Source organism: Drosophila montana, unplaced genomic scaffold (genome assembly GCF_035044405.1).
Source record: "Drosophila montana isolate Dmon_TW-CO22-7 unplaced genomic scaffold, ASM3504440v1 contig_1624_1, whole genome shotgun sequence".
Classification (NCBI taxonomy): domain Eukaryota; kingdom Metazoa; phylum Arthropoda; class Insecta; order Diptera; family Drosophilidae; genus Drosophila; species Drosophila montana.
Genome location: NW_026996559.1, coordinates 102,690 through 121,131, shown reverse-complemented (window position 1 = coordinate 121,131; position 18,442 = coordinate 102,690). Strand labels below are relative to the sequence as shown.

The following is an 18,442-nucleotide window of genomic DNA, read 5'->3' as shown; positions in this document are numbered from 1 at the left end:
CCAGGCATATTCTATAAAAGTTTCAATATTTTAATACCATATATTGATTGAAAATGGGTAAAGAAAAAGATATAACAAGAATACATCAGTGTGGTAAGTCGCCTGGGGAAATAGGTCTCCTTGGTAATTCTCAGACCTGAAGAAGACGTATAGGCACTTATTGGCATCACATGGCTTTGATTTTGAACTTTAATATGGTAGTCATAGTCAAAAACATATGAGTTTGCTCTAGATAAAAGTAACATATACATATATATATACCCAACAAGTAAAAGTGTTCTAGTCGGGAGTGTCCGACAGTGACTGTGTGATATTTATTCTTGAATAGCATCGGTGCTCGTAGGATTCGACTTGGCTCCCAAATGTATAAACCATGTCGCAAGGCTCTAGCTTTAAAAATTTGTTATCAATTGTGGGGGCATGTGGGAGATATCCAAAAAGCTTTATCTATTTTATCTGCATATACCATACAGAAACCTTTTCACCAATTTGGGTGAATCTAGATCTCTGAATATTTCAGCTATGCTTAAAAACCTATGTCTCAAAACAGATTTTTTTTTCAAAATTATTAAAAACAAAGCGAAAATTCGACAAAACTATGCGTCTGATATACGAGACTATATATTTTAAATTTCAAGCCTCTAGCTTTTGTAGTTGGCTTAATCGACTCAGTTCGTACTCAGCTTACTGCGCTACCCAGCTACATGTTCAATTTAGCAGTCGAATTATATATAATCTTTTAATTTTGGGAGGCATCTGGTGGCTTTAGTCACTTCCTTGTCATCGAGCTATTGAAATGTCCTGATCACGCATATTTATTTATACTTTATGAAGTTGGAGACGCTTCCCTTTGACTATTTTATAAATTTGCACAAAGCCAATTTTCTACTCATTTTCAATGTTAAATTGTTTAATCTACTTAATGCGATTACTCAATCTTATTTAAGACGTTTTGTTAACTCGCTTATGCATTTGGAGTTATTAAACAATCGTTTTATGTTAAATACACTAACAATTTTAGCCTAATCCAAAATACAGTATATTTATTAATAACTTCTCACATTTATTCTTTTATTACTTTTTGGGAAATTTTCCTCATTAAATGCTATGTGCTCTGCAGACAACGGATCTCTAGCTAAAGATACATGTATGCAAACAAAATAAACATTCATCCATCTAAAAACGCAAGAAATAAAAAATAATAATGCTTATTTAATGTCTATTTATAATTGGATGCTTTTGCTCTCGCCCTGGGATCTTCAACAAACGAAGACAATTATGCGGCTTGGCACAAAGTTAGGCCCGTTTCGGATGTACTTGCAGCAGTGGCAGTTTGAATCGAAAAAAAAAATTAAAATAAAAAACCAATTTGCTAACGTTTACAAATATTTTAAATTTGAACAGCACGGTACCTGGCTGTCATCTCTGTGTAGTTGTGAGCTAAACACTAACAATCTCTACATTGTCAATCGCATTTGACCAAAAAAAAAAGTAATAATCATAATATTAGACTGCAAGCAAATGTTGGATGTTCTTGTACGAATTATGGTTTGTGTGTGAGTGGGCTGTTTGGTGCAGCTTTACAGGTTGCGCAGTCTTTAGTCGTCACCCGCAGAGCGCTTCACCTTGCGCTGCTTGGGGCTTTGTTGGCTGGCTTTGGGACTGGCCTGCTTGCCTGGCTTGGGCGATGTTTTTGGCGTTTTTGATTTGGGCGGTGATTTTTCTGTTAAATGCAAACAATTGTAAGAATCAAACTGCGGATTCTGTTGCAGTATACTACTTACGCAGCGCACGCAGTGTCTCCTGAGGAACCCAGTCGTAATCAATGTTGCTGTCGTTGGCAGTGCCGGTCTCAATGACCTTTTTAGCGGCGGCGCGCTTGCGCTTGCCAGAGCTGCCCAGCAGATACTGTTGTCCAATGACCAGTAGCAGGACAACAATGCCCGCCAGCAGTACATATAGGAAGAATGTCTCGCCATCCAAGCCCTCGTCCACCTCAGAAATCAGCACAGTCTCATTGAACACAGCCTCGTTGTACTGGATGCCGTTGGCGTCACGGTACGCCAAAGCAATATTTAGACCAAAGGGACGGCCAGCAAACTGGTCGGACGGCAGGAACGTATACGAGACAGTTGATTCAAAGCCAGGCTTCACCTCACGGTTGTACGCCACAGCAGAGAAGTTTTGAATGAAATAGTTGAAGTCCATGGGATAACGGAAGGAGGCCTCCACAGACTCGATGACGAATTCCTCCTGACCTTTGTTGGTAAAGCCAATCAAAAACTCGACGGGCTTGCCTCCGGGCAGATCCAGCTGTTGGCCAGCAGTATGCAGTGGCTTTGTAAACAGTAGATAGGTGTCTGCGTTAGGTGAAGTGCTGCTGCTCCCGCTGTCAGACTCATCATCCGCTTCAGCATCTTCACCCGTCACAGCGCCCTCTTCGCTATCCACATCAACTAGATCATCTTCGACAGCCTCGGCCGCATAGGCACCGAATTTGTTTGCTGCAACACCAAAAACATTACACGAATGAGACCGAGACCGAAGTATGCAAGCATTGAGTCTGTGCCAACTCAACACTTTTCTCTCGCTCTCAGCAGCAACAGCAAAGGCGCAGGCAATGTGGAGACAGGATAAAAATGACAACATACAAATTTGACAAATTAGTCACCCAAAGGCTTTGGCTGCCCCCTTTACTCCTTCAAATAATCACAGACAATGGCCACAGAGACTGCCACGTAGCCGCTGCTGCTGTCGGCTAATACAACAAAAGCAACAACAGTTGCTGTGATTTTGTTGGCTGCAATACTTACGCGCGCTGAAGGTGCAAATAATGGTGGGCAGTACCAGTAACAGCAAGAACATAAGGTTCTTCATTTTGTTTGATTAATTGTCTTTCACTTATGGTTTCGAGTACACGAAAAATAAAGACAGCAACGGAAACGTACCGATAGGCAACTGGCAGCCAACGCGTATGAGCGAAACTAACCGAATGGGCGACCAGCAACAATGCGTGTAGCCGAAGTAACACGATTTCTGCCGACTTTCACTTGTCAAATGTCTACGTGGTGCCGCGTCAATTGACAGCTTAGAGTTGTCAGGGGCTGTCACAAAGTGCGGTCAAGCAATAATTTGACCCAGCAGAAGGCTTAGCGAATCTCATTATAAATAAAACTTTTATTCACACATTTAAATAACCTATAATATAAATCTATTATGCTCAAATTTTAGATAAATATATTTCTTTATGTTGTAGTCTGGCAATACTGAGCATTTTGTCAGTGTTGTAACTGAGTGTAATCTGTCAAATATTCAATTCAATTACCTGTAAATTATAAAAGAAAATTCACTTTTTTATGCATTTGTCTCATTTTAATCAAAGATTTAAGTGCTGTTTTTATAACCCAGTGAGTGGCAGAATGCAAATATATAGCATTTCACACTTCACCCAGAACAGTCCACAACACTATTTCTCAAAGCAACACTGTGCCTAGCGCAGCCACCCTAACGTCGTTGAAACAACAATCAGCCAACTTCCTTTTTGCTTGCGTCTGTCAATTGATACGCAACTCGCACGTGAATTCTCTACGAAAAAGCTTACTGAAAATACACAAAAAACATGGACAAACCAGTTGTTTGGGCTCGCGTCATGAAGGTTCTTGGCCGTACCGGCTCCCAGGGCCAGTGTACACAAGTCAAAGTGGAGTTCCTTGGAGAACAGAACCGTCAAATCATCCGCAACGTTAAGGGACCCGTGCGTGAGGGAGACATTCTGACCCTTCTCGAATCTGAACGTGAAGCTAGACGTCTTCGCTAGGAGTACAACGCGCTTGGGATTGGTTAAGAATGTGAGTTATTGGCTGGTCAATTAAATCTATTTAAAATTAAACAAATCTTTTGCGCTTTCAGGTGTTGTTTTGCACTTGGCAATTTCTTGCAAGAAGATATAAAAACCATAAACATACAGAAAGAATAACCCAACACCAAATTAAAAATGTTTAAATAAATTTCAAGTATTGCAGTGCTTATAACAACAATTCAAAGTTGTATTGTTTTTTTTTGTTTTTGTTTTGTGTTTTTGTGATCCGTAACCGTGGTTGGTCGAGCGGCAGTAGCTGGAAATGCTAGAGGAAATCCAGCCAGAATTGGCAACAAAACTCGTTTATTGCAGATGACAGCCTTAAACAAATAAATCATTCGAATTTTTTTCTAATAACTTGTTTGGTGTATTTGGATGAAACCATCAAGTTGCCAAAGTAAAAGGCAATAGCTCTGGTCGGCGCACGGCTTGTGTTAACCCCATGATAATTTTAGCCTTGTAATGCGTTGTAAGCTCCAAATCTTGTGTGAACTTTTTGAGTGTTGAGCTCTGCACTAGCGTAGGCAGAAGGCAATGTGAATCCAGCTCCAAAAACTTGGCTTGCGTTTGCAGCACGCTAAGCGCTTGTGCTAGCCAAGAGCTCCATTCGGCAAGTGTACACCGTCTCAGCTCTTCCGCCTGTCCTAGCTCTTCTGTCAGAACCTGACATTCTCGCTCAAAATCTGCCACAAGGATAGCAACCTCAGCCACAGTTTTATGCTGCTGGTTTCTGCGAATATTTACAATTAGTTTTGCTTTATTCTGGGGTATTGTCAATACAAAACTAACATGAACTGGTAAATGGGTTGATATGCGTCATGGCAAGCTGAGAGCAGTGTAGCGGCAGCCGCTTCGTTGATTCTGTGGGAATGTTCTGGCAATTAATTCGCGATACAAGCATAAATATGTACATGCAGTGTGTTTACCCAGAGACTAAACGTTGTCGTTGACTGAGCTCCCAAATGCGATTCGCTTGAGCAGTGAGCTGTGGTGTTTGAAAGCTTAATGCGTCGTAGTAGTTGCGAATGAGAGCTGTTGCACTCTGCAATAAATCGCTCAGTTGTGTTTTGTAATATTTGAAGCGTTGGGGCTCCAGTGGCATGTTTATTTATTATTGGCAAATTTCGCGTGGTTTTACTTAAATATCTGGCAACGCTACCACTAGAAAGAAGCCATTATAAGTTATCGGTATTTGACATTGCGATATTTTTCAATAGTTCTCACTAAAAAGCATTTTTGGTTTTCTTTATGAAATGTTAAATGGTCCAAAACAATCGAAAGACGACGCAATAAAATTTTAATTTGATTTAGATTTTGAGAAATAGTATAAAATGCAATCAGCTTAAATACTTCAACAAAATAATTTATTTTCCCAACTTTCGTAATAAATGTTTGACATTGCTTGTTCAATAACTATTGGAAATTTAATGCGAATTATGAGAACGTTGTATTTGTGTACAAATATATCGATATTAAATATCGAAACTCATAGCTTAAAAGTCAGCAAGCAGCTGATACGGAGCCAAACCAAGTAAAAATTAATTGAAGCCGTTTGCGTCGAATTGTTTTATAGTATTTTTCTAAAAATTAAAGACTTAAAATGACTACAGCAGCGCGCCCCACATTTGATCCAGCGCGCGGTGGCTCTGGACGCGGCGAAAAAGACTTGAGTGCACTCAGTAAACAGTATTCGAGTCGCGACTTGCCCGGACACACTAAACTTAAATACAGGTATGCACATATATATATATAAATATTTGTATATTCACATATATTAACCATTTAATGAACAACGTTTCGCCAATACTTGTAGAGAAACTGGCCAAGGAACTAGCGAAGAGACTCGCAATCGTGACTTCCGCAAAGAACTCGAGGAACGTGAGCGTGACATACGCTCTGGCAACAGCTCGGGTAAGGCACTGCCCTCGATTGTGCGAAAGGCTATTGAGGCAAATGCTAGTGGGAGCAGTACAAACAAACGGGCTAAACTGGAAAGTCTGTCGCAGCAGCAGCTTCATCAACAACAACAGCAACAACAGCATGCTGCCAATCTCGATGCAGATGAGCCGCTGGACAATGACAGCTCGGACTCGGACAGCGATTCGGATAATGATGATGCAGCCCTGCTAGCCGAATTGCAGAAAATCAAACAGGAGCGCTTGCAAGAGACGGCACGTCGTGAAGCCGAAAAGAAACAAGAGGACGAACGTATACGCATGGAAAACATTCTGTCGGGCAATCCACTAATCAACTATGAGCCCGGAACAGCGGTTTCAGCTGCTGGACGCACGTCTGGCAATGGCGGCGATCTAAAAATTAAGCGTCGTTGGGATGACGATGTTGTGTTTAAGAACTGCGCTCGCTCGGCTCCTGAAAAGAAGACTCACTTTGTCAACGACGCGTTGCGTTCGGATTTCCACAAAAAGTTTATGGACAAGTATATTAAGTAGATAAGAATGACCAAGATCTTTGTAACCACAAGCAATACATTTGTAAAAGTTTAATGCAGCTCTTTTTTTTTGTATTTGCCTGAAATTAATCAATTAAAACATTCATCTTGGATACCTATCGTTAACGTTGCATGTAAGATGCGGCGCTGCTGGTTTGACCTATTACCTGGCCGCGGCAACCACCTGAGTGCGAAGGGCATGAAACCTTAACCAAAGTGTGAAACCGCAAAAAACGTCAGTAGCAACAGCAGCAGCAGCAAAAGCAGCAGCATTAAAATGGCAAAGCCCAAAGAAGTTTGGAAGTGAAGCATGGGGCACTAGCTACGTGTGCTTATGAAGCGGCAGCAACATGATGAGCTCGCCAGGGCAAGGGCAATTGTCGCTGCTGATGAGGCACGAAGCAAAATCAATTTGCCAAAGGAGCAGGCAGAAAGCACATAATAACTTGGCCAATTACGCGCCAGATCGGTGGCGACGGAGCCAGCAACTGTTGATGGGCTTGAGCTAAGGCCCATGCAAATCATCAGCTGCAGCCTGGGTATTGCACAATATCAACGCCTCTTAATGCCCCGCACGCGGCCTGCGAGCTGAACTTCGGCTTTGACAATCAGCACACGTCCCTGGCCCGGGCCACCTTCTTGCCGTCTGAGCGCGACCCGGTGGCTCCCAAAGTTGCCGAACGCTCAATTTTACGCTAATTCGATCAAAATCAAACAAAATTAGCCCAGCCAACCTCACAATGATAATAATGATGACACTGGTGAACAACGCCAATCCAAATTTCCCCAAGTCTTAACGGCAATACGAACATATTTAAACATCAGCTGGACAATTCAAATGGAGATAACAGTTTTGGCCCATTTCGAAATTCAATGTTTCGAACATGGTTTTCCAAGCGCTCCAAACCAGTTTGTTGGTCAAACCAAATAGCCATATATACAGACAGACGTACATACATTCATACATACGTAAGTACATGAGAACATACATAGTTAGGTTTTGAAACTTTGTTCACTACTGTAATCATAATGATTTGCATTCATGCTGATCATTCTGCAGCACCAGGAGCAGAGGAAAATGCTGCTGATTGTTGTTATTACGCTGCCTGCTTCTGTCTGCGCAGAATGGCTGGCTTAGGGTCAGGCCCAGATCCAGGCCCATAGATGCCGACTGCCAGTTCAGTGAGTCGGTTCAGCAATATCAAGAGCAAGCAGAATAATTTATTTCCTGTTTTGCATTATGTTTTCCCATTATTTGTGCTTCCATCAGACGGAGGCAATCTGCAATGCACTTTTCGGTAGTCGCCCGCCGCGCCCTAAATTATGGCCATTGACCAAACTGAACAGCCCGTTGCCATGGCCTATCAATTGACAGAGATTTTACAACTGCGTAACTTGCAAAAAATGGCGACTGGCCAGCGGAAATGGCCGTCGTGGTTACAAGTGACAAACATCCAGCGGTTAAAAGGCCAGCGCACGGCTGACCACCAAATAAAGACCACGAACATATGTTTCTGGCTTTATGAAGCCTCCCAAGCATCCCAGCTCCCACGCTGCAATTGGAGATGAGCCACATCTACCATTATCCGGCTCGGACCCGATCCACACAGAAAAGTTGGGTTTGCAAACAATTTTGAAAAGTTATTCGGAAATCGGGAGTGTGGCCCATTTACTTGTTCAAAGAGTTTGTATACGAGAATTCTATATAAACTTTTTTTGCGTTGATACGTTTCTCGTTACTAATTGATGTAAGCTTCCATATCTCTAATTAAACGGTTCCATATCTCATAACCTATTAAAAAATTATTTGATAAACGGATTTTGGTTACAAATAGTTACCTTTTTATTTTGGTTTCATAGTTATGTTTACCTTATTAAATCACAAATATAATGTGTATACACATTAATTTATTTAATAAAAAAAGTTAGATACTCTTTTTAGAGCATATACCCTAGAAGCTCAACAAACTAGTAACTATAGTAAACATTCATAATCTTTCCGTTGGTAGAAATCAAAAGCGAGAAGATTAACTTGAATAGTTTAAATCAATTATTCTATTATTAAAAAGATAAATCGTACTCAAGAAAAGCGTGTGAAAAAAAATAAAATTCTATTTCAAATCGGGTTAAATCAAAACCGGATAAAAAAACCGTGCACAATAAAATTAGATGTGTACTCAGATAAAAGACCATAATAAACTTGATCTGCTTATGTTATACAAAAGTCTATTTGGTACTTAAAAGAAGACTGCCTCTAGCAGGTCTGCAAGCCCAAAAAAATGGCAAGTGGTTCGGTTCATGGCTCGAACCAATTACCTGTGTTTAGGTTTGGTACCAGGCTTTTTAACATGCTATTGAATCAATTCAGTTTATGATATATAACTGCAAGTTGTACTGCAAATATTGCAAGCAATACATATTTTCATATACATATGTACATGAATTTGATCCCTGATTAAAATGAGCAACTGCCAAATATGGTTACATAAATGCAATTTATAGTAAGAAAAAAATTGAAATTCTGAGCTGGGACTCGGTTCGAAACCGGCTTACAACCTTGGTCTCTAGTCTATATACAGCACATTTTGTCCTGACTGGACTTTGTGGCTGTTTGTGTGTGTGTTTTTGTGTATGTATGTATGTGTAAATAGAAGCAAGCTGGAATGTTTGAAACGGCAGCTTGGCGCAGTGTATAGGGTATTTCATAGTCAGGCACTTCCGACTAGAGCACTTTTATTGGTTTTTTTATCGTCACTGATTTCAAGCTCATTAAGTATATACATACATATAAACCTTTCTGTTCTATAATGACTCCCCTACACTGCAAGAAATGAAAGTTACTTTTATAAAGTGACTCAAAAATAAAAGTCACTGACTGATTTTTATCGAAAACTATTTGAATAGATTTCATGAATAAATGTAATCATGGAGAATGCAAATTAAATGTCTTTTATTTTCAAAATAATATCATAAAAATCAACAATAATTATTAATCTTAAAGTCTTAAATGTTACAATCAAGACTTAAATTTACTAAAGAATAATCCAAATGTAAACGTTTCTTTTGGCTATTGACATTTGGCGATAAGTTATCAATTAAATGCATCTAAGTGATTGTAGAGCTGAAATTTGGTCAGGGATTCCAAACTTAGCTACATACACACCCACACTGACACACACTCACACACAAGGGGTGATACTTTAAAATTGTATAAAATGCAAATTTCACTCAGCTGTTGCTGCTGTGTTGCATTTTTGTTGCTGGGCACCGTGGGCGCCGCATGGCTAAGGGAGGGGGGGCTAAGGCTAGGCCGGGGGCAAACTGACAGCTTGACTACTGGTGCAACTGATGCTGCATAATTTAGTTGACCAATTTACACTGGAAACCGTTTGCCGCTGAGTGCAACCGGAAACACATGCACCGTTGGCCGAATGGCTTGTGGGTGTTTTGCCCGCTGCCTCCCCCCGTCGCATTTATTTATATATATTTTTTTGTTTGTATCCCTGTATGCTCCTCATGTCTGATGTTGTTAATGCTGTCGCCGGCCTCTGAAGCCTTTAATACCATATAGACCTTAAAGTTGGGTATAATCAGTTAGTGTTAACTTTGTAACAGACAACGCCATCTTAATCCTTTATGCATGCATACATATGTATGTACTTTGTATGTATGAACTTTCTTCTTTTTTATTGATTATATCTCAGATAATATTAGATATTAATTTTAAGCCACCAAATTTGATTAATTCTCTTATTCGAGAACCCTGCGGAGTTCTCCACGAAAGAAAGATTCTATTTTGAACTGCGGTTTTTTACGCGTCTATTTTTAAAGTGCCTAGAAAAAATGATATGTAAGGATATTATTTTTTCATTATACAGTGTGTTCTTTTACTCTGTTCACAAATTAAAACTGTATACATGTATATATTTCTACTTTTTAAGTCTCTAGCAGTAAGTCGGACAAAGTAGACATTGCGCAAAACCAATACACTCAGTTATTCACTGCGAACAGATTATTTTACATAGATATTTACATATGTAGATGTAAATATGAGATAGTGTAATTTATACGTGAGTACAGGGTATCGCCAGGTCGAACACTTTCGGCTAGCACACTGTGATTTGTTTTTTGTTGCAGCTACTGTTGTTGTTGCTGCTGTTGTTGTTTTTCGGGTCACCTGCTCTTGACATATTTACTCGTTATGGCCATTTGTAAATCGTCTCCACTGACTGCAGACGCGCAGCGGGCAGCACATCACGTTCCATGCTTTACTTGGATGACCCGACGCAAGGGGGGGAGTGTGTTGCTGGGAGTGACCAATCAACTGGAGCACAATAACCGAGTTAGAAAGTGAAATGTGGGAACTGTTCTTAGCAGGACTTGAAATTATCTAGCCCATAAAAAATAAATCCATTTCGCTCAGATGCACGTATGTCTGCATGTTTGCAAGGTAAATACATAAGGGATTATCCTTAACTCCATCTGTTTTTCTATTTACTATATGTTTTAACACCTAGTTTGATCTAAGTATGTCCTTTTAGATGTTTGTCAGTCACAGTGTATAAGTTGGATTTATCAACATTGGCAGTTACTTAGAGATGATCTTATCGAAAATTCACGCTTTGTCAAGAAAGTGTGCTTTAGACGGAATAGCCTAAAAATAACATTTTGGGGGAGTTATCAAAAAGTGAAACATTCCTAATCTGCAAAGAAATCGAGAGCCTAGATACCAAGTTTGGTGTTACTAGCTGCTAAGTTATACTACACTATATAGATGTACTACAACAACCAATATAATTAACAATTTTTCAAAATCGATATTATGAAAATGGTTAAGGATATCGACAATAAATTAAAATTTCGTTCTGCGCATGGTAAAGAAGAATATATATATCAATACACAGATAACTATAGCCTTGGATATTCTGAGATATACGCATTCTCATATGCAGACAGACATACGGACATGGCTGGACTCAATACCTCCAGCTGGTTAAAAATATGTGTATTGCATAATTGCATTATGATGCAAGCATCATAATTTCAAATACATAGATGGTAAACAGTGTATTAAGTATTCGGTTGCACCCGATTATAACCTTCTTTCTAGCTTATAACATGTACACTCATATATATGTATATGCATGTACATAAATATGTATGTGTTTTTGTATAAGTCGAAGTGATTAAATCCTTCATATGCTGTTACTATCTTAAAGTTGCAGGGTCGACCACACTTTACCAAAGCATTTTTGTTTTCCATAAAACATATTTCAATTTAAATTCTTTAATTTTCAATTCTCTTTAACTTTGTTTTATAATTTATTTAATCTGCATAATCGAATATGAACACGAATTTCTCCTGATAAATATATCTTTTGACTATTCTTATAGTAAGTAGCTAATACTTATTAACGGTAAATTTGCGTGACTTGAGCTTATGGTTTTGTAAATTATTTGTTATTATATATATATTATATATATATTTTTCACCCATTTAAAATGAGTTCAATGCACCGCCAGCCAATGACATAAGGATGTAGGGGTAGGCAGGAGCCAGTCCGCCGGTCAGTGTGCTCATAAATAAATTCACAATTATTTGCTATGCGGTTGTAAGCATGAAGTGAATCAACCTGATGTACCGATATAGAGCTTTCTTTGTGGTAAATAGCAATAACTAAGTGCCTTTATCGGAACACATACGTATGTGCCCGCATATGGCAGCGCCTCGAGATGGCGATGGTGGTGTCGGGGACGCGGAGAGTGGCAGAAGGCGGCGGTGCCAACTAATTCAAACTTCACGGTAATTTGATTAAAAACAAATTTGCACACGCAACAGATGCATATTTCCGCACAAATGCCAGGCGAACGGCATTGGATGGGCGGTATACGCACTTTGGATCGAACCGACTAATGCTAATGTAGCCAGACTTGAATATCGGCAACAGGTGGAGATGCAGATGAGGTGCGTCGGTGGGCAAATTGCATGTATTCGGGGTTCTGTGGCGGGTTCAGGTGCAATTCCAGGTTTGCTTTGGTTAGGAGCAAGTAGGCGAAAACTAAAAGCTAATTTGCAGTTACTTCCGCTGCTAAATGAAAATGCATTTCCTGGCTGGAAGAGGCGTTTAAGTTGCCGCCATTATGGTACGAGAGCCACCTTTCTGTCTACTCCATACTTTCCGCCTCCGCAGTCAATGTTCCAATGTTGCCTCGCATGTAACGGTGTCTATGACATTTTTATGCAAAATGTTGCGACATCTGTAAATGATTTGCTGCCATTAGAAGAAACAGACCCGAATCAGAGTTAGAATTTGACTCCTGCTCCGCCTATGATATATTCCAGTGGCAACTAACTGCTTCCTACATTCATGCTGCAGTCCTACTTCCGGCCCCGGCATCAGCAAAAGTCACCAAATGTTACTACAGCACCCGACCCGGACATGGTCCCTCTACGCACAGGCCTGGGCACAAGCCCATCCAGAGACTGAGACTGAGACTGTGAAGAAACGTAGGCACTGGCCGCAAAATGCTTTCCGTTTGCATTTTCTCCTCGAGTGTATGCTGGTCCCAAAAAAAAAAAAATTCTTGTGCATACACCGACTGCCGAATACACTTTAAAAAATATGGAGATATATTGTAGATTGTAGAAAACCAGTAAGAGGGCTTTCGCAGAGGTAATATACTTAGTTTTATTGTTCCTTTTTAGGCAATTGAACAACGAGGATCCGGTCTTAAATCCCAGGCTAAGGTATGGAAGTATTATTGTTAGCTGAAGAACCCAGTTGTCTGTCACATATATAAGATGTGCTTGTATAATGTATAATTATCGTATAAACCATTTGTTTTCTTAGCCTGGTGCAAACGTAACGCCTTAGCTGGGCCCCCCTTAACAATGCTGAGGGTGCAAAGTGGCACCAGTCAAGAGCAAGAGCTAAGGGAATGGAGTCTAGGGCCTGGGACCTGTTACCGAGCCAAGGCCAGGCTTGGAGGCCTAGCATCAAGCCATTTAGAGTGAGAAATTGACCATTAAAACAGACAGCTACATATGTTGACAAATGCAACGAGTTCCGGGGCCGAACAATCGGTTGGGGTCGCGGCGGGTGTGTGGCCCGATGTTAATTTGCAGCTGGGGGAACAAGCCGTATCGTACCGAACGGAACCGAATCGACCAGAAGCCACAACAAGTGGACTACGTAGTGAATCTTTTGTTCTGTGCAATAAGCCCTGTTTTACTGATTTCTTATACGTGGGTTGCCTTTTATCTGTGCTTCAAATATTAATACAAAAAATCAATAATTTATCATTAATAAAACAATTCTTCACCCAAAGGTCTCGTTTGTTTTTGATTGACTGTCGAAGGATGTTTCACATGCGACAAGGAATGTTTCTGCCCGAAGGTGATTCTACTCGATATTCAAATGAAGACTAGAATTGTAAAACCAATGTGAATCTAGACCGTAAACGTAGGTAAGTTGAACGATATCTTTTCCACATATTCTACGTTGCAGATGAACAAATATTTGCATGAGTTAATGCCACTTTTTGGCCGAGATGCACGTTGAAATGAAAGCACAAAAATCGCAACAAGGCGCGGACAATATAAGGGACAACCCTCGTGCAAGCACACAGCAGACACAACGTTGTCCTTTGCTGTGTGCCCCCATTGAGGACCCAAGAGCCAGTGGCCGGTGGCTAGAGGCCAGGTCCCTGGACCGTTGCCTTTGCCTCGTTTTCCAAATGTAGCAATTCTCAATGCGATAATCAAATTGTAGGCTTCTTGTATGAGCCTGCTCTGGGTTAGTCTGCCAAGTGGACGATGGGTGCACTGGACATCCGGTGTGTGGCAATTTGACAGCAGCGACGCTGAGCAATGGCAAGTGTTCTGTCTGGTTAAAAGTGCGACTGCAAAACGCATCTATTATGTACGCCAATAAATAGAGGTAGTTAAGAGTCTTGCGGTTTTCAGCATGCATTTCAATTTGAAAAATACCTCCAGTCAGTTGGCCATTGCACTGCCTGGTGGTTCAGTTTCTCTCATTCTCTCTCTCTCTCTCTCTCTCTGTTTGAAGCTCTTCGGGCAAGAATTGCAATTGCCACTTGCCAGTTCGGCGAATTCGCACGCTTCCACGAAAGTTGAATATGTAAAAAACCAATAGCTAAAGCTACGGCTTCGACTTTGATTACGTTCACGATTACCACATCAAACCGGGCCAACGTTGTGCAAACGTTAGCCCCCTTTTTCTCCCCAGCGACGCCGGCGAAAACGTAATCGAAAACCCCCCATGATTCATCTGGTAGTGCGCGGGTCTCCAACCGGTTTTCGCTGTTGACTTTTTGATTTATTTACGCCATATGTCTACACGCACAGATCTATCGAGATTGGATTTGGAATCGGCGGGACAAGTTCAGTCGCGTGGGCCCTGCGGTTGCACTTAATATCCTGCGTTAATTGTTAATTTGCATTGTTGGGGCTGCTGCTGCTGCTGCTGCCATAACTTCTCCACGCGCTGGGGCCCTCGACGTCTGTGGCTCCCATTTCCGCTAGCAACAATGTTTACCGGGCATAAAATTCAAGTCGGGCAACGGCAACGACAGCGGCAAATCTTTGGAGTTCCCATTTGGCTGCACCGCCAGCCGATCGCCATCGCTTGTGCATACTAATCGGCGGGTTCAGGTTCAGGGCAGCTGTTTGGCTTGGTTTACGTGCGGCCATCGGCGTGGCAACGGTACGAGATACGCACACCGATCCGCCACCCGCCTTATTACCAACGATTACCTCGAAATTGGCATCGCAGTCAATACTCGGCGTCATATGCGTCGTGTTGGTGATTCACTGCATCCAACCATTGTCTATTGTGTTTGACCACTTGCACGCTGTTTCTGCTGTTTATTTGGTTTTTGTCAGAACCAGTTATATCTCAACATTCTTGGCCAATTTCATTTCAACTTTATGAATGGTGGCACTGTCATAGGTCTAACTTATAGTTGATATTACTTGCGGAATTAGATTAATAATTATACGATTCTAAATCGACCAAGTAAGAGGTTCTAGTCGGGAGCTCCCGACTAGGGGATACCCTGAACCCTCTTATTCCAACACAAAATACACTCGTTTGCTTTAGTAATCAAGATAAATTACAAAAACACTTGGCAGGGTTTGAACTCGCAACTGACCACATTACTTGCTGCCGCCTCTAGGCAACAGCCACATTAGCCAAAAAAACACTTTCCTAAGCTGGGTTCGAACTCGTAACTGACCGCGCTACTTTCCACCGCCCCTACTCAATAGCCACACCAATAATTAGATCTTAGTGAGAAAAAAACGAATTAAAATAGCAGCACAAAAAACAATACAATCGCAATTGCAATGCTAGAATTCAAAGCATACAGAACCTCTTGGAATTCGCGCTACCCGATACTAACACGTGCGTACATAACTTTTGTGTTTCTTAAATTTTCGACAGTACATCTTATTGTAGAATAGAATATAGAATATTTGTGTATTCTCAATTGCATTAATTGTGGCTTAAATTAGTGGGCAGTACAAGTTGGTTTATTAACTTGATTTATAGCTTTTTGGTGGTAGCGGGGAGGTGGCGATAGCTATAAAATGAAAGATACTTGATATATACATATATACTATTTTAGAAGCTACATGTCAAGTTTGGCGACTCTAGCTTTTATTATTTACAAAAATTCCCCAAAAACAGGATTTCGATATCGATTTTTATCGATTACTTGGAAACGGGGCAAGTTATCGAATATCGGAAACAAACTCTGCGCGGGGACTCGGAGGACCTACAGGTAAAATTTCAAGTCTCTAGCTCTTATAGGTTCTGATATCCTTGCGTTCATATATACGGACAGACGGACGGACGGACAGACAGACGGACATGGCTAGATCGACTCGGCTGTTAATTCTAATCAGGAATATATATACTTTATGGGGTCGGTTATGCTTCCTTCTGCCTGTTACAGACATTTGCACAAATACATTAAACCCTTTTTACCCATTTTTAATGGGTTCAGGACATAAAAAAAAAACAAGAATTAAATACAACCTGATTTGGTGCGACTTAACAATAAAAATTAACAATTTTCTTCTGTTTTGATTGGTTTGTCAACTAAAATGCTGTCATATATATTTGTTGGCAGTCTCCAAACATTTGATTGAGTAGAGGAGTTGGCTAAGCACCGGCCACTTAGCGTGAGGTTTAGGGCTCAAACCTACGATAAAATGTTCGAATAAGGCAAGGTGTGTAAAGGGTTTTTTTTCAAATAAGTTCAAACAGCCGTGCTTTTCTTTGTGCAATGAAGGCGAGATAACTTATAAGAAGGAAAATAACATAAAAATGAGCAAAAAGAGCATTACAGCGTTTCTTAGCTAGCGCGCGCTTAGTTAGTTTGTTAAAATGGATCTAAATTGTGTTGGGACAGCTACATTTCAATAATTTGTAATATGAGATTTTTCCAACAGCTGAAATGGGGCCGTTTTTTAGATTTAAAAATATTATTGGGGCAGGTCGGGTGGCGAGGTTATATTTAAGGAAAAGTGACTCTAATTCTGATCAAACTAAACGGGCAAGGGCATCAGCGCTTCGATGCTACGCTATGCTATGCTATTAAAGTTAGGCTACCCGACATACTATCAATTTATTATGTCACATAAATTTGTACGGTTTACAACCGGATTTAGTGCATGTCCATGTTTTCCATGGCATCCGATAAAGTACTTTAAGCAATTTAACTCCCTTAAGATATGCATAATGGGAACTTATAGGCAATGTCCTCAAGCATCTTTAAGCCTTCTGCTTTTGTTGATCTCCCTCTCTCTATCTCTCTTTCTCTCTCTCTTCCTCTCTCTCTTTTTCTCTCTCTCTCTCTCTATCTTTCTTTTACTCATTTAAAGGCTATGCAATATTAAATTATCCAAGCGACAAATAAATTCATAAAATTTATTTTTGTTTTGCTCTTTATATTATACTAGCGGGTATACCACGGTCTTACCCGTGGCACGAATAAAATAAATGTTCTCAAATATCATTGAAAATGAGTTTGAAACCGATCGGACGGTAAACAAAAAAACTTTCATACAATTGATTACCGCCAATTTACCACTGTTGCGGGTGTAATTTCACAAATCGCTGAAAGACGTATTCATTGAGTTCTTATGTAGAACTTTAAAAATAAGCTTGATTCAGATCGGAAACTAACTACAGTGAAAATATTAACTTCCTAGCTCTTACGGTTTGGGCTGTGCGTTGATCACCAATCAGTCAGGACAAACAGTTTTATATATAGAGATTATATATTATATATATATATTTATTCATTTATATAGACCATAGTAGTATATTTAAAAAGCAATTTGCAATAACAACATCATAAAGCACATGCGGTTACGCTAACAGCGACAACCAAAATATCACCAACAAAACTGGTGCTAAAATAATCAAAAGGTTAATAAAATTGCTGTAATGATGTGGGTGCAGCAACAACAACCACAGAAACAAATAGTAAGAGTGTACTCGACTTGGCACACACTCAGGCACGCATGGCGTAAGCTGCGTACTTTTTGTGCTTCTTTTTCTCTCAGTTCCACACTAGGGAAAGTAAATTATGGAATAACGTCGGTGCTTATAGTCCGATTTGTATGCAATTTGTAGGCCAAATGGGCTAATGGGGCAATGGGCAATGGGGCAATTGGCAAATGTGCATATACCAGTACGCAATGTTAAATCTCTAAATATAAGTTGCTTGTTTTTTCACTTTCAGGAAAAGGGGGGAGAGGTATCTAAACAGTGGAATATTATTATACTAGAGCTTACAAACTAAATTTTGTATATAGCTCTAATGAACAGAGGTTATTGTCTAAGAACCCAATCTAAAAAACGAGTTTTATCAAATTCGTTAAAGTAGACCAAGCTTTCGATGATTCAAAATAAAATTGCTCCACGCGATTAATAGGTGGAATTACGAAATTTCAAGACCTGAGCTTATATAGTCTTTGAGATCGACGCGTTATAATACAAACAGCCAGGCCTCCTGCCGCCTGTCAATTACATATCGCCAAAGCCATGCTACCCTTCTGACACATTTTCAATAGACTTAGGGTATACCTATCACCAATCACT

At 40.3% G+C, this 18,442-nt stretch overlaps 4 protein-coding genes across 5 annotated transcripts; 2 read left to right on the top strand and 2 right to left on the bottom strand.

The window, feature by feature from the left end:
- Positions 1-1,042: 1,042 nt before the first annotated feature.
- l(1)G0320 (signal sequence receptor subunit 1 l(1)G0320) lies at positions 1,043-3,026 on the bottom strand. Its single transcript, XM_064699452.1, has 3 exons — positions 2,814-3,026; positions 1,785-2,504; positions 1,043-1,723 (listed from the first exon to the last, which is right to left on the bottom strand). The coding sequence occupies exons 1-3, from the start codon at positions 2,875-2,877 to the stop codon at positions 1,599-1,601; spliced, it is 909 nt and encodes a 302-aa protein (XP_064555522.1). The 5' UTR covers positions 2,878-3,026; the 3' UTR covers positions 1,043-1,598.
- A 512-nt stretch (positions 3,027-3,538) lies between these two features.
- On the bottom strand, positions 3,539-5,029 carry LOC135440346 (uncharacterized). The gene is made up of 3 exons (XM_064699463.1): positions 4,786-5,029; positions 4,649-4,720; positions 3,539-4,589 (listed from the first exon to the last, which is right to left on the bottom strand). The coding sequence occupies exons 1-3, from the start codon at positions 4,959-4,961 to the stop codon at positions 4,244-4,246; spliced, it is 594 nt and encodes a 197-aa protein (XP_064555533.1). The 5' UTR covers positions 4,962-5,029; the 3' UTR covers positions 3,539-4,243.
- On the top strand, positions 3,620-4,037 carry RpS28b (Ribosomal protein S28b). Its single transcript, XM_064699474.1, has 2 exons — positions 3,620-3,848; positions 3,910-4,037. The coding sequence occupies exon 1, from the start codon at positions 3,620-3,622 to the stop codon at positions 3,815-3,817; it is 198 nt and encodes a 65-aa protein (XP_064555544.1). The 3' UTR covers positions 3,818-3,848; positions 3,910-4,037.
- A 338-nt stretch (positions 5,030-5,367) lies between the features above and the next one.
- Positions 5,368-6,363, top strand: c12.1 (spliceosome-associated protein CWC15). 2 transcript variants are annotated; one of them, XM_064699434.1, is made up of 3 exons: positions 5,368-5,390; positions 5,453-5,590; positions 5,673-6,363. In XM_064699434.1, the coding sequence occupies exons 2-3, from the start codon at positions 5,460-5,462 to the stop codon at positions 6,307-6,309; spliced, it is 768 nt and encodes a 255-aa protein (XP_064555504.1). In that variant the 5' UTR covers positions 5,368-5,390; positions 5,453-5,459; the 3' UTR covers positions 6,310-6,363. The 2 variants fall into 2 exon arrangements, with proteins under 2 accessions (XP_064555504.1, XP_064555512.1); XM_064699442.1 differs by lacking the exon at positions 5,368-5,390 and having other exon boundaries at positions 5,397-5,590.
- Positions 6,364-18,442: the final 12,079 nt, after the last annotated feature.